General features: G+C 43.1%; 1 protein-coding gene across 1 annotated transcript in view; it reads left to right on the top strand.

The window, feature by feature from the left end:
* The window catches only part of Cacna1e (calcium voltage-gated channel subunit alpha1 E), a 452,501-nt gene extending 439,149 nt beyond the window's left edge, over positions 1–13,352 (top strand). Inside the window, exons 42-49 of the mRNA XM_051186002.1 lie at positions 275–382; positions 907–1,007; positions 1,300–1,406; positions 5,591–5,702; positions 8,266–8,394; positions 9,523–9,703; positions 11,136–11,326; positions 12,646–13,352. Of these exons, the coding sequence (XP_051041959.1) occupies positions 275–382; positions 907–1,007; positions 1,300–1,406; positions 5,591–5,702; positions 8,266–8,394; positions 9,523–9,703; positions 11,136–11,326; positions 12,646–13,188 (1,472 nt within the window). The 3' untranslated portion in view covers positions 13,189–13,352. The remainder of the gene's footprint in view (positions 1–274; positions 383–906; positions 1,008–1,299; positions 1,407–5,590; positions 5,703–8,265; positions 8,395–9,522; positions 9,704–11,135; positions 11,327–12,645) is intronic.
* Positions 13,353–13,730: the final 378 nt, after the last annotated feature.

Here is a 13,730-nt window from a genome sequence, read left to right as displayed (position 1 = left end):
CACCTAGGAGGCTGTTAGGACGAGGAAGCTAGTCTTGGTCTCAGCCTCAGATCATGGGAAGACTATACCTCAATCACTTAAAATAGGAGCCAAAGTGTATTCTGCTTCCTCAGCAGAAATGCTGGCGTTGACAGATCTACTGTCACTCAGTGCCGAGATTTCCTCTCATCATTTGAGGTGCCATGCTGATTCAGCTCCTGCCCCTACCTACTGCTCAGTCTTCATTATTCTGTGTCAGTTCTGATTGGGTTATTAATAATTTATCTTATTCTAGGTGGTGCAGACAGACAGCAGCTAGACTCAGAACTACAAAAAGAAACCCTGGCCATTTGGCCTCACCTGTCCCAGAAGATGCTGGATCTACTTGTGCCCATGCCCAAAGGTGTGCTGGCTCCTCCTTCCAATTGTGCTTGTCACTGTGGCCCAGCATGCCAAGGCCACCTCTTTTAGGGAAAGCAGGATGATCAAGGAGATAAAGGAAGATCACTCCTTTACCATTAGAAAGCTAAGTGTTTACTTCTAAAGTACAATTATTCATAATTAATTGAAACTAACTTCTTAAGGTGGGTGGTCACTGTGGTTGTGAATGGAACTTTCTGGATATGTAGCTCCCCCCTCCACATGAGACTGTTCTGTGAGCCCTCATGCAGTTGGGGAAATGTATTGCTACTTGGACATGAACATCTGGAGTCATAGGAGGTGGTGCTTACTAATGTATTTTGTACCATCCGATACTGTGAGCACTACCGTCACTGCGAGGATCTGTTCACTTTGTGTCTTCAGAGCTTAATAAACGTTAGCTGAATCAGTGACTGGGAGTACAAAGCTGCTTTGGGGAGTGGGTAAGGAAGCTTATGCCCACCTGCATCCTCTCTGTTCACACCTATGCTCCACTTGTGGTTTTAGCCTCTGACCTGACAGTGGGCAAAATCTATGCAGCAATGATGATTATGGACTACTATAAACAGAGCAAGGTGAAGAAGCAGAGGCAGCAGCTGGAGGAACAGGTGAGGAGCAGCAGTGGCATACTGGGTGGGTCTCTATGAGGAGCAGCAGTGGCATTATTAGGTGGGTATCTATAAGGACAGGCTGCATGTATCCCTATAAAGTACCCTAAAAGGTGGTAAGGGCTTTGGGGATCCAAGAAATTTCTAGTGCTGTGGGAACATAAACCCAGTGAATTAAAAGGTCAAGACAGTCAAACCAGGAGCCAATCCCATTTCTTTGTTACTCGTGTAAATTGTGATTTTCTCATAGTGGTCCCCACAAAGTCATGGGGATTTCTTTGCTTCGATACAGAAAAATGCACCCATGTTCCAGCGCATGGAGCCCTCATCACTGCCTCAGGAGATCATTGCTAATGCCAAAGCCCTGCCGTATCTCCAGCAGGACCCTGCTCCAGGCCTGTGAGTAAAACCAAAGAGTCCAAAGGACTCCTACGTGCATCCTGTCACCATTGTAAAAAGCCCAGAAATTCAGTCCCTTTTCTTAGGCTATTTCAGAATGGCTCCTCAGCAGGTGTAGGAGAAAAGTGAATCAAGCATGCATAGTACTGCAACCAACATCAGGACAGTAGATGGAGTGTCAGGCCAGTAGCAGAAGGCACTGACTCATGTTATCATACACTGGCACCTTAGCTATAGTTCTGTTGTGAAGAATTACCATCTCTCAATGCTTGGTGTCTCCTCTCAATGGATCCAGTGTCGTCTACTCTGCAATTGATGAGCATAAAGGGAAAAGGGAAGCAACAGTCACCAGATTCTTTGTTCTTGGATGATAGTTCTGGAATACTATTTGCTTATCTCAGTTGATTCTGCTGTACCATGATGGAGAGAGAGAGAGAGATCACCACTTTTACCAATGAACAGACAGGGATTATGACTGGAAATAGAACCTTGATTTAAAAAAGAAATCAGTTATTTCTGACTCTAGTGGCTTTCTACATCTTATTTTCTCTCATGATCAAAAATGACATTGCAAACAGAATTAAAAATCAAAACCCTAATGTAATAATCTCTAGCCAAGTTCTATCTGCAAGTCGGCTGTTAGTCATAACATATATGTCTCATTATGTCATTGTTTTCTTGTCATCGCTAAGTGGGGAGTGGGAACCAAAGAATGCAGGCACCTCTACTCATTGGAAATGTATTTGTGTGTGTGGCAGGGTTGGGTTTAAATAAGCCTTCCTTATAGAACCAGTAATCACTAAGAAGTACAATTGCACCAATGATCAGGAAAATGATATCCAGGGCTCGGGAATGAGACTTCCATTGCAACACACTATTTGGAATTGCTCAAACCATTCATTTCTTTCAGACTATGATATGAGAGGTTTTTTTCTCTGCAAAGCATTTTCTGAGTTCATAATCTAAAATATGGATTATTTGGTGTGGTCAGAGGGGAGTATATGGATGCCCTGACCCCCCAGAAAACATGTAGATATTCATTTTATTGCTCTTTGGAGGAGAGAGGCAAGAAGGTATGACTACAGAAAAGGCATGTCCTCACTGCAAGGGTTTGCTCTATTTTTTTCATGAGTCCTTGGTCTATTAGTGGAAGATACCCATTTTGCCCCTCATCTAGATCTGTTTTGTCTAGAGTTTTCTACAAAACTAAACCCATTATCATGGAATCACTTAGCCCTTCTCCTATATGTTTACAGAGTCAGTTATTCACTGATTTTTACCAATATTTACTGAGAACAAATTTGGCCTAAGCATTGGCTCAGGCACTGGAGATACTGGTGAGCAGGTCATAGTCCCCAGGGACACAAATCAGGAAAAGAGAACTTATAAGAGTGATCACTTAAACATATCAGGTAGGCAATTGTGATGTCATGGAAATGAAGCTCCCCTTACCTAGTTTGAGAGCTTGGTGTGGGGTCGTAGGAGTTCCTCAAGGAAGAAACAGAGACCCAAAAGCAAGCTCTTCAAAAGGTGAGAATATGGTAAGGTAAAACACCCATGATTATACTGCTGGTTTGGAGAGCTACACAGAGGCCATGCTTAGAGGGCATTGTAAGGTATGTTAAAGAAATTACATTTTTGTCTTAAAATGATGGGGCTTTATGTTTCAGAGTGACATGATTAGATTAGATTGAATTTTCAAAACTCATTTATGAATTCAGTGTAGACTAAATAGTTCAGAGGAAAAAATTCTAGAGATGACATCATTTAGTAGCTTGCTGCAGTTATATAAATTATCAATGGCAGTGGCTTAGACAACCAGGCTAAACATGAGAAGTGGGTATGCAAGGTATTTAATATGGAAAAAAAGATTTAGGAATAGGTTTGCTATGTAAAGTGAAGGAGGGACAGGAATGAAGATGACCCACGCGCTTACAGTTTAAATCTTTGGGTAGATATTGCAATAGGTCTGCTCTTCAGGACCATGTGTTTTGAAAGCCAGGCATTAATTATAGAGATTGCTCTGAGGTTACAATGGTGACCATGGTCGATAGAGCCCTCTTTCCCCCACACACCAAGTAATCCTGCATAAAGGTAAGCCAGGCTTTAAATGGGAAAGATGGTAGGGGGAAAAGTTGTGGTTTTCAAGTACAATTGTGATAGATTCCAGAAGGAAAAATAGTAGCATGATATGAAGGCATGTAAGAAAGTTCTGAGAGCTTAAGATCTTGGAGATCAAGCATATTTTAAGGAAATAACTTTTGGTAAGGAAAGTCCAAAGTGTATGGAATGAGTTTTGTGGGGAGCAGATATATCGTATACTCTAGGAACAACCTATATTAAAGTCTTAAGCAGAAAAAGAAAGTGTGGTTATTACTACTTTCAACAAACTTAAAACAGCCTATACATGGGACTCTGGGAGCAAAGGAAAGCCAAAGGAGGCTGGTGATGTAGGTACAAGAGCCTAGAAGAGGCCATGTCCTGTATTTTGAACATTATCTTAAAAACAAGAACCTTCACAAGGTTTTTAAAGTAGGTTATCACTCAGTTCAAATTATTTAACACTGTGAAGTTGTAGTGTGATTCCAAGGGCCCTTTCTAACAAAATAACTCAGACTAGCAGTTTATAAAGAATAGAATTACTTGGATGATAATGCTGGGTCTTGGGAAGTCCAAAAGCATGATGCCTGTGTCAGGTGAGGACCTTTTATCATGTGTGTGGGATGAGACAGGATATAGGTTTGCTAACTTAGATGTTTGGGCCTTTATTTGTGATAAAGAAAGTAATGTAGCATGGGGGCTTCACCTTCATGAACTCATCAAATCCTAATTATCTTCCAAATGATCTACTTTAACATTGACACACAATTTTAGCAATGAAATTTCAACACATGAACTTTTGGGAACCCATTGAAACTACAGAAGGTCTTCTCCACCTCCACCTATTGAAGAGTTAATTATTCCCTGTGGAACTAATTGGGGTCCATCTTCTGTATACTTGCATTGTCCATCTTGTTCCCTTGGTTTTCATGAGAAGGTACATGAATGAATGAATGACATTTAGACAAGTAATTTAAATATGAGATGACTCCATGGGAGTTGTAAAACTCAGCTAACACTCACTGGCAGGGAACCCATCAGCTGATTCTGTAGCATTAAAAGAGAAGGTTTGAATAGCAATCTAGTAAGATTGTACCTACAGGTTATTTAAAGTAACTGGTAATTCTTGCTCACTGCTCTAATTTCCTATGGGATACAGAGTCCTCTGATACTTGGAAAGATGGTGTATCATCTTACAGTCTACAACTGCATCGTCCTGGTCTCTTGCCCCTCTTCCCATAGTCACAAGAGCCCTGTCACACTTTTGGTTAGGATGATGGAATCTGTTACCCCACTGATAGCAGTGAAGGGCAGCAGAAGCCAATTTTGTAGGAAACATCAACTGTCTTCACCAACACCATGAATATGATTGTACAGGAATAGCTGAACCAAACAATCTACCATGCTACTCTCCATACCTTTCACTTGGCAGGCTTTGCATTTGTCCCTACCTCATCACCATTTAAACATCCCCCCACAGAGCAGTCAACCCAAGAGACTTTGCTTCTCAACCACCACCTCTGAAATTATCTTCCAGTTCATGAGGCAACAGATACAGTGACCAGTACAGAGAAACCCATTAGTAAATGTTCGTGGAACTGAATTGAATGGAGTTGAGTTTAGCCATGGATACTGCACAATAAAACCAATTTACTGAGAGTGGAGTGACGTTTTTTTCAAGACTATGACTGCTTAATATTTAAACAAGCTGTTCACTGTTTAAACTCTGGCATTTTTCTGCCCAATGGGGAAACTCAACAGAAACAGGTTTACAATCTAGCACTGGTCTTCCATATGGCTGAGTGTGACAAATGATGTCATTTGTCACATATATGCTGGTCGCCAGCAGAATGATGAATGATTCCAAGTGCAGGTTGAAAACACTAGTTTCTATGTTTTCTTATGCTTTATTAAACATCTTCTGTTATAAGACCAGCCACATGCAAGTTAATAGACTTATAGACCAGCCAAGAATACAGGGTGCTGCTCTTGGAATGAGTAAGGTCTTCTGTGGGATGGGATTTGGTAGTAGAAGTTATGGCATGATTATTTCTCTTACCTCTGAATTTGACATTGCTTTTCAGGAGTGGTCGGAGTGGATACCCTTCAATGAGTCCACTCTCCCCCCAAGAAATATTCCAGTTGGCTTGTATGGATCCAGCTGATGATGGACAATTCCAGGAACAGCAATCTCTGGTGAATGAATGAGTCTATGACCTCAGAAGTTTCCCTGATCCCTCTCACTCTTATTTTTCAGTCCTTTCTTACCCACTTTCTCATGTTTACTGGTAATGCTCCTTCTAAAGGTTTTATAGTCACAGAGACTCTTCCTTCCTGTAGGACTTTGTTTCTTTAGGCCATGCTCTTTTAATTTATAAAATTTTAGAGCAATAACATGCATAAAATCTTGCCTATGATAGATAGCAAGCTTTAAGACATTCTCATAGAATGAATGGTTCCTGCCCATATTATATAGCATACTACCAAGTGCTGCTTATGGGAATATAGGAATGCCCTGAGCATCCTTGAGTGAAGTCCACCTCCTGTAATACCAAGTGGCTGCATCTGCAACAATGACCATCTGTCTGCCAGGACACATAGAAGACATCACCATTTTTGCTCTGTGTGGGTTTTGGCAGATTTTTTCCCCTTCAGTTATAATTCTATAAGGCCATATACATTCAAAAAAAAAAAACCCTAAAGTCATTTTCCTGAACCCAAGATAAGTCTAGATAGTAAAATTTCTGAAAACCCTAACGAGTCAAGGTCAACCTTGAAGAAGAGAGTACCAGTTAAAATTTTGGTTTTACTACTGCAAAAGGAAAACTGAATTGCCAAACTAATCTATTTTGCCATTATTTCTAGTTTGGAAGCCACAAGTTCCAAGTTTCCTCCCAGGCTTAATTGGATTGGAGACAGCAAAACAAAACCTAGTTTTTCACATGTCTGTACAGTCAGCACAAAGGGAGCTGAGCCTCATTATGGTTCATAGGTGACTTTTTCCTCTCTTTGTCTCACAAGCCAATCTTGCCACTACCATATATCCCAGTGCCTTGCCAAATGGGTGGTGTGTGTGTGTGTGTGTGTGTGTGTGTGGGTTCTCTACCAAGAGGAGTGGTTTGACTAGGTAATTCTGTCTTCTCTAGTTGCTGAAATAGAAGATCATATTGGGAAGACAGCAAGGTCACATAACCCTGGAACACTGAACAACTGCCCAAGGGTGTTCTTAATAATTACCCTCTTCCCTCAACTGTTATAGCATTAAAACCTAGGAACTAAGTTAGTGTGGATAGTCTGATTCAGAAAATTCCTCTCAGCATTTTAAGCCTTGCCAACATATTGATAGGTGTGGTGGGAAAAATCTCAATAATGTATCTTTTTTCCCCCCAAGGGACACTTCACTACCTTATCATTTGTGTGAGTTTCCTCCGGGCTGAGTTGTAGTGCCAGAACTTTTTGGATTTGTGTTCATCTTGTCAGTGCTGGTGTCTGTAATTTAATTCAGGTGTCAGCCATGCAACACACTCACCACTGTGTACTTCTGACCATCCCTCTGGGTCCCTGCTCCATGTCCTGAGGCGTGGCCATGATTTGTGTATGTGCATATGGAGTATGTCTCACTGCCTCTGGCACTTGTAGACTTCAATGTCATTACTGCATCTGTTTGAAACTGGAATTGTGTGCCATATTGTCGCACATATTACAAATGCTGTGGTTTCCTGAAGTGCACATCTCACATGCCCTGGAAAGATCTTCCTAGCCACACCAGCATCCATAGAGTTGGCAGGCCATCCCAGGGTTCCCTTTCTTTGAGCACTGACAAACACAAAATGACACCTTTTCACCTAAAATAATCTCTAGATGTCAAAAGATGTTTTTGGATCTCTGTGAAGTTTATGTAAGTATCTCCAAGCAGTTCCAAAATTTATACAGTGATACAAATTATCTTCCTGGCAAACTCACATTCTTTAACTAGGAAAATGACAAGGGAGTTTGACAGAAAATTAACACTTTCCTATCCAACCTTGTAACACTTTAGAGGGTCATATTTTTAATACAGTAACATCAGCCACATATGATTGATGAACAATTGAAATGTTATGAGTACAAATGAAATGTAATAACTATAAAAAATGAGGTATTTTACATGTTGGTGTGATAATATTTGAATATATTAAGTTAAATACAATGTATAATTGAAAGTTTTTCTGCTGATCACATATCTAACCATAAAAGTGATTTGCATTATATTTCTATTGAACCAAACTATTTAGTAGATCCGAGAGGAGTACCCACTATATTCTTGATGGCTTTTTATAAGTTATAAACACAAATTCCTAACATACTTGCCCTTAGGTACTTTGCAAACTTTCAAATCCTGGTTTCTATATAACGGATAAAAGGATTTTTTAAAGAATAAGCACACTAACAACAACTATCAGAATATACTCCACATACATAAAGTATCCAGTGAGCATTAATACTTGTTTGGTAAAGCTATACATGAAAATTTGTTTCAAAGATGGCCTTCACCTTTTCATCCCAGTTAGAGCCTTCTGTTTGAGATATCTGGCATCACACATGCACAATTAGGCATGCACTTGCACATAAATACATTATACACCTATAACAAGGGCCTCATAATATCAGTCTCCCTTCTAAAAGCTATTCTCACAATGGGGGCTGAATCATCCACTAGAGGTGAGAGGCAACCAGATGGAACCAAGTCCCACAAGCTTGGCTGTGTGTTTATTTCCAGGAGCCAGAGGTTAGTGAATTAAAAAGTGTGCAGTCCTCTAGCCATGGCATCTACCTTCCTCCGGACACCCAGAAGCATGCGGGATCTGGGAGGGCCTCCTCTATGCCACGTCTGACTATGGACCCCCAGGTAAAACTCAAAACACCACATACCCTATACAGTGGCACCGCAGGCTTTATTAGGTGGGCTATGAGATACCTGGTATTTTCAGGTAAGCCCTGGACTTTCCCCTACCCCTTACCTACACAAAAAAAAAAAAAAAAAAAAAAAAAAAAAAAAAAAAAAAACCCAGCTCATGGACCATCTTTGATAAAGTCTTGTCTAGATTGTGTTTGTAATTCAGTCTCTGCCTTCAAAAGTCTAGTCAATAAAATAGTATTAACTTCTCCTGCACTGGGCTAAGCATCCTCAGGACCCAACCAGCCAACAAGCAAACGGCATTTTTCTCTATGTATTTTCCTATCCTTTGTGTTTTTTTTTATTTATTTTTTCTTTCTTTTCCCAGCCTTTTCAGCACAAGTTATTTGTACACACCACTGTATGTCAGGACTGTCATATCCAGTGCAGGCCACGCCTCATTTCTTTGTCTGTTTCCTTGGCTTCTTTGTCTGTCTTACATGAAGTCTGGACAGAGACAAGAAGGTTTTGTGGATCTGTTCTAACACCTGTGGCAATCCCAAATTTGGAGGTGGGGATGGAAGGTTAGGGTGCGGGTTGATGGCAGGAGGGTAGTTCTTTCTTAGTGGCTAAGTTCCAAATTTTCCTAGGCTAAGAGACTATAGAGAAGAAGCTTCTTATCCATTGAATAAGTAATGAAAGAGAAAGCCATGCTTCCCTAGGACTCTAACCCTTTGGAATTGCTATCACCTATTTCAAAGTGACTCACTATTTATAGCAGGTCCTGACTAAACCCCTATGGTAGATAGTTCTATGAGACATTTGCACAGTGCTTGCCCACATTCTACACAGTTAGTAGATTCATCTGCTTTTATTCATGGAAATAAGGAGACAGTTCATGTTCATGCTACGCTCAGTGATTGTTAGTTGTCCTAGGATGCTTCTTCCTGATTAGCCTATATAGCCAAGGATTTTGCAAGGGGGATTCAGGGGAGGTGCCAATTTTTCCAGGGGTTATATAGTTCACAGTCCCTAAGAGTTTCAGTCCCATGTCTGGATTTTCAGACTCTTTCAACAATTAATCCAGGCTTTATGTTCCTCTGGTTTTTTGTTTTTGTTATTTTTTGTTTTTCCTTCCAGGTGGTAACAGACCCTAGCTCTATGCGACGATCATTTTCTACAATTCGGGATAAGCGTTCAAATTCCTCATGGTTGGAGGAGTTCTCCATGGAGCGTAGCAGTGAAAATACCTATAAGTCACGGCGTAGAAGTTACCATTCCTCCCTGAGGCTGTCTGCCCACCGCCTGAATTCTGACTCTGGTGAGAGGGTCACCTGTCTCTTTTCTGAGCAACTGATGAACTTATTTTTTTCCCAAGGATCAGAAATGACTGGAACAACATGATTTAGATATAAGACCAAGGTTTAAGAAAGTTGAGAAGGGGATGGTGAATGAATGGCTCATGCATAAAGAGCTTGCTGTGTATGTGTGAGAACAGGTTTCAAATCCCTATAACTTACATAAAACTGGGGCCTGGCAATGCAAGTCTGCAATCCTAGGTCCCTTGGGCAAGATGGGCCCTGCTATTCCTGAGTATGATGCTGTCAACAGTAAAGAGACACTGTCTCAAACATGGTACAAAGCTAAGACCGGTTCCTCAGGCCTCCACATGCACACTGCGGCACACATGTGACAGCCCCACATATACACAAACTAGACAATGACAAATGCTCCCTGTCAAAGTGCTATCCTGAAACAGACCCTAGACCCTAAATAATAATTAACCAAGGTTTGCAACTAACCTTCTACAAAGCGATCAAGATTCCAGAAGAATATAGTAGAACCTCACCCCCCCCCCCCAAGGTGCTGAGCTCTGCCACCAGCTCCAGTATTACCTGGAATTCTTTCAGGTACTGGGTTTCATTTAAAACCTCTCTGTGTGTTGTACTGATTTTTTATATGTTAAGAAATCATTAGCCTCATTCTGCCTATTTCACTAGGTGCAGGAATCAAACTTGAAAACCAGTGATCTTTCTATATTGAGAGCCAGTAAATGGCAGCATTAAGACTACAAGGGAGATCTTTGACATTAAATCCCAGGGTTCTCACCCTTACATTATATTAGATGTGCCAGCATTTCATTCATAGAACCTTCTTAATTCCCTTCCTGGGGCAGGATACAGATAATTCCTGAGCTGCGTTGACGCTACTGACAGAGACACTGCTTATTTTATCTGGCATAAAAGGGATCTGAGAAAACAGATTAACACTTGTTGATGCATGCCTTCTCAGTGGTACCTTGAGGACTTACTGATCACAAAAGGGACTTTTCTACTCTTTCTCAACCATTTCCCTCTCAAGTCATCTGTTGATCTGCCTGGAGAAGTCAGGATACTTCAGACAGTTCAGGAGGTCAGAACATTCAAGATCAAGATGACAACAGTGTCTGGTGGGCCTCCCTTGTTGGCTCACAGGTGGCTAACTCCTCATCATGTCCTTACAGGGTAGACAGCAGGGACAGGAAGCCAAGTGTCTCTGGGTACTTTATTTCCTACTAAAAGGCCTTCTTTCTTGTACTGCTCAGTCACCACTCCACTGGAGGTTTAGGATTCAATCTGAATTCTGAAGGGGCACAATCAATTCACAGTGGCTCAGTCCCTGGCTGGGATAGAATTTGTGGCTTGGAGTTCAGCATCATCAGCCAGAGTGACCCAAGTAATAATAAACAGTTGAGTTTTTGTCAATCTTCACAGGCCACAAGTCTGACACTCACCGCTCAGGAGGCAGGGAGAGAGGCCGATCCAAAGAGAGAAAGCACCTACTCTCCCCTGATGTCTCTCGCTGCAACTCGGAAGAGCGAGGGACCCAGGCTGACTGGGAGTCCCCGGAGCGTCGCCAGTCCAGGTCACCCAGCGAGGGAAGGTCACAGACCCCCAACAGACAGGTGACCATGGGGAAGTTGAGCCTCTAGCAGGTCAGGGAAGAGTGGATTCTGTGCTAGGAAGGCTTCTAGGAGCTCAGAGCCCGATGTTTACGAGAAATAACTACTATGCACAGAGGATGGCTGTTCTGTGCTTGGAGATTCAGAGGTAACAGAAACTCACAAGAAGCAAGATGCCCCCCACCCCAAGAAAGACAATAGCTGCAAGTCAGTCCATGCCTGTCCTTGGAATCTGGATATACAAATTCAGCTAGATTTAGGAAATAAAGACAGTCCTTCAGCCAAAAAGGTTTGGCTCTGGTGTGATCCTATTATTAAGTGTAATGATTCAAGGCAGGATTTGTGAGTCAGATGGAACAACTTTGTTTACCTACTGTGCAGCCATCTCAAGAGATGGAGTATTCTTTGTATGTTCCTCTCTCCCAGTCTAGCCCTGGAGGGGAGTTCATGGAGTTCAAAGGGGAGACTCCTTTAGAAATGGCTAGCCAGGAACAAGAGAGCTCCTGAAGCAATTCTGAGACATAGCAGTAGTAGACATTTACCTAGGGAACAGTATTTCCACATAGCATTGCTGTTGAGCCAGCCCTGTGGTTTGCTAGCACAGCAAACTCCTGGGACTTTAAAGATTACAAAGCCAAAGCCGGAATTCTACATCAGAAAGAACTCCACCCAGAAGGTTCTCACAAGTTGCCCACAGGTCTCACAGACCAGTGCTGGAATCTATTTGCCAATTTCTGGGCTCACGTACTATTGGAAAATAGGCAAGGAAGGCAGGTGAGGGCTGAGACAAGTGACAATGTGCAGTGTGTTAAGCCACTGCTGACAGAAGCAAGAAGGAAAGAGAATTTACGTTTCCTTCTAATTTATTTCCCAAAACAGTTTCCCAGACAGCAAATCTGAGCATTCATTTCAGTCACCTTTCAGGGAGCTGTTTTGCCTAGGAATTTAAGGTATTCCTATATGCCCTTGTTATATACAATTGCCATCTCCTGACTAGCCACCTGGGTGTTTTATAGTCATAGATGTAAGTGACACCAATGCCATAGCCTTGCCCTTCTAAGCCTGCATCAGTAATTGAACTTTATTCCAGAAATTAGTCTACACTGAGAAGTTGAAATTCTCTGGTCTAGATGGTATCTAATTCACTATTGACTTGACCCCTGAGTCCTTGGAAGGTTATGAGCAGCACAAGGGACTAGCTCACAGACCCACTCCAGAGACTCAATGAGCTTTCTTCATGAGGGCTTGGGACAGCAAGAGGGCCCCAAGTGGAGGTGCCACTATGCCCCCATCTAATATGTCCTGTTTCTCCTGTGATGCAGGGCACTGGTTCCCTGAGTGAGAGCTCCATTCCCTCTATCTCTGACACCAGCACCCCAAGACGAAGTCGTCGCCAGCTCCCACCTGTGCCACCAAAGCCTCGGCCCCTCCTCTCCTACAGCTCCCTGATGAGACACACTGGTGGCATCTCTCCACCTCCTGATGGAAGTGAGGGAGGTTCCCCACTGGCCTCTCAAGCCCTGGAGAGCAACAGCGCTTGCCTGACCGAGTCTTCCAACTCCTTGCACCCCCAGCGGGACCAGCATCCTTCCCCACAGCACTACATCTCCGAGCCCTACCTGGCCCTCCATGAAGACTCCCACGCCTCAGACTGTGGCGAGGAGGAGACACTCACCTTTGAGGCAGCCGTGGCTACTAGCTTGGGCAGGTCCAACACCATTGGCTCTGCCCCACCCCTGCGGCACAGCTGGCAGATGCCTAATGGGCACTATCGGCGGCGGAGGCGTGGGGGACCTGGGCCTGGCATGATGTGTGGAGCTGTCAGTGACCTCCTGAGTGACACGGAAGAAGACGATAAGTGCTAGAGGCTGCCAACCCCTCCGATGCATGCTCTTCTCTCACAGGGAGAAAACCAAGACCAAATTGGGAAGCCAGTGCGGCCCGGGGGGGAGGAAGAGGGAGAAGGAAGATGGAAAATGGACGCCATGCATCCTCGGAGAAGAGGAAGTAAAAGACAGATGGAAAACCAGTCAAACCCACCAATTTGCATTATTTCCCCTTTGCAAGATGGGCACTGCCACAGTCCCGCCTCTTTGCTGGGGAAAGAAAATACAAGGATGTGGGGGGTTGTTCCCATGGGAGAAGGGGCATGAAGGTGGCTTGGCTTCCCTTGCCCCTTCCCACTTTTCTATAAGCTGCAGCGGGATCTAGCTGCCCTGTGTCTGAGCTCATCACCCTGAGCAGCTGGGAAGACTTCCCCAGCATCTTCACGTGGGAAGAGTGGAGACAGGAGGAGGAGAATCTCAGCACCAGCTCTTGCATTTTGGCTGCCCTCAGGGCAACTGCAGCAGCATTTCATGCATTTTCTTGGGGCTTGCTTCACCCCAAAGAGACACATGCTAAGTCA

Source organism: Phodopus roborovskii, unplaced genomic scaffold (genome assembly GCF_943737965.1).
Source record: "Phodopus roborovskii unplaced genomic scaffold, PHOROB, whole genome shotgun sequence".
Classification (NCBI taxonomy): Eukaryota; Metazoa; Chordata; class Mammalia; order Rodentia; family Cricetidae; genus Phodopus; species Phodopus roborovskii.
Note: the sequence above shows the minus strand (reverse complement) of the source record. Positions and strands in the feature narration are given on the sequence as shown.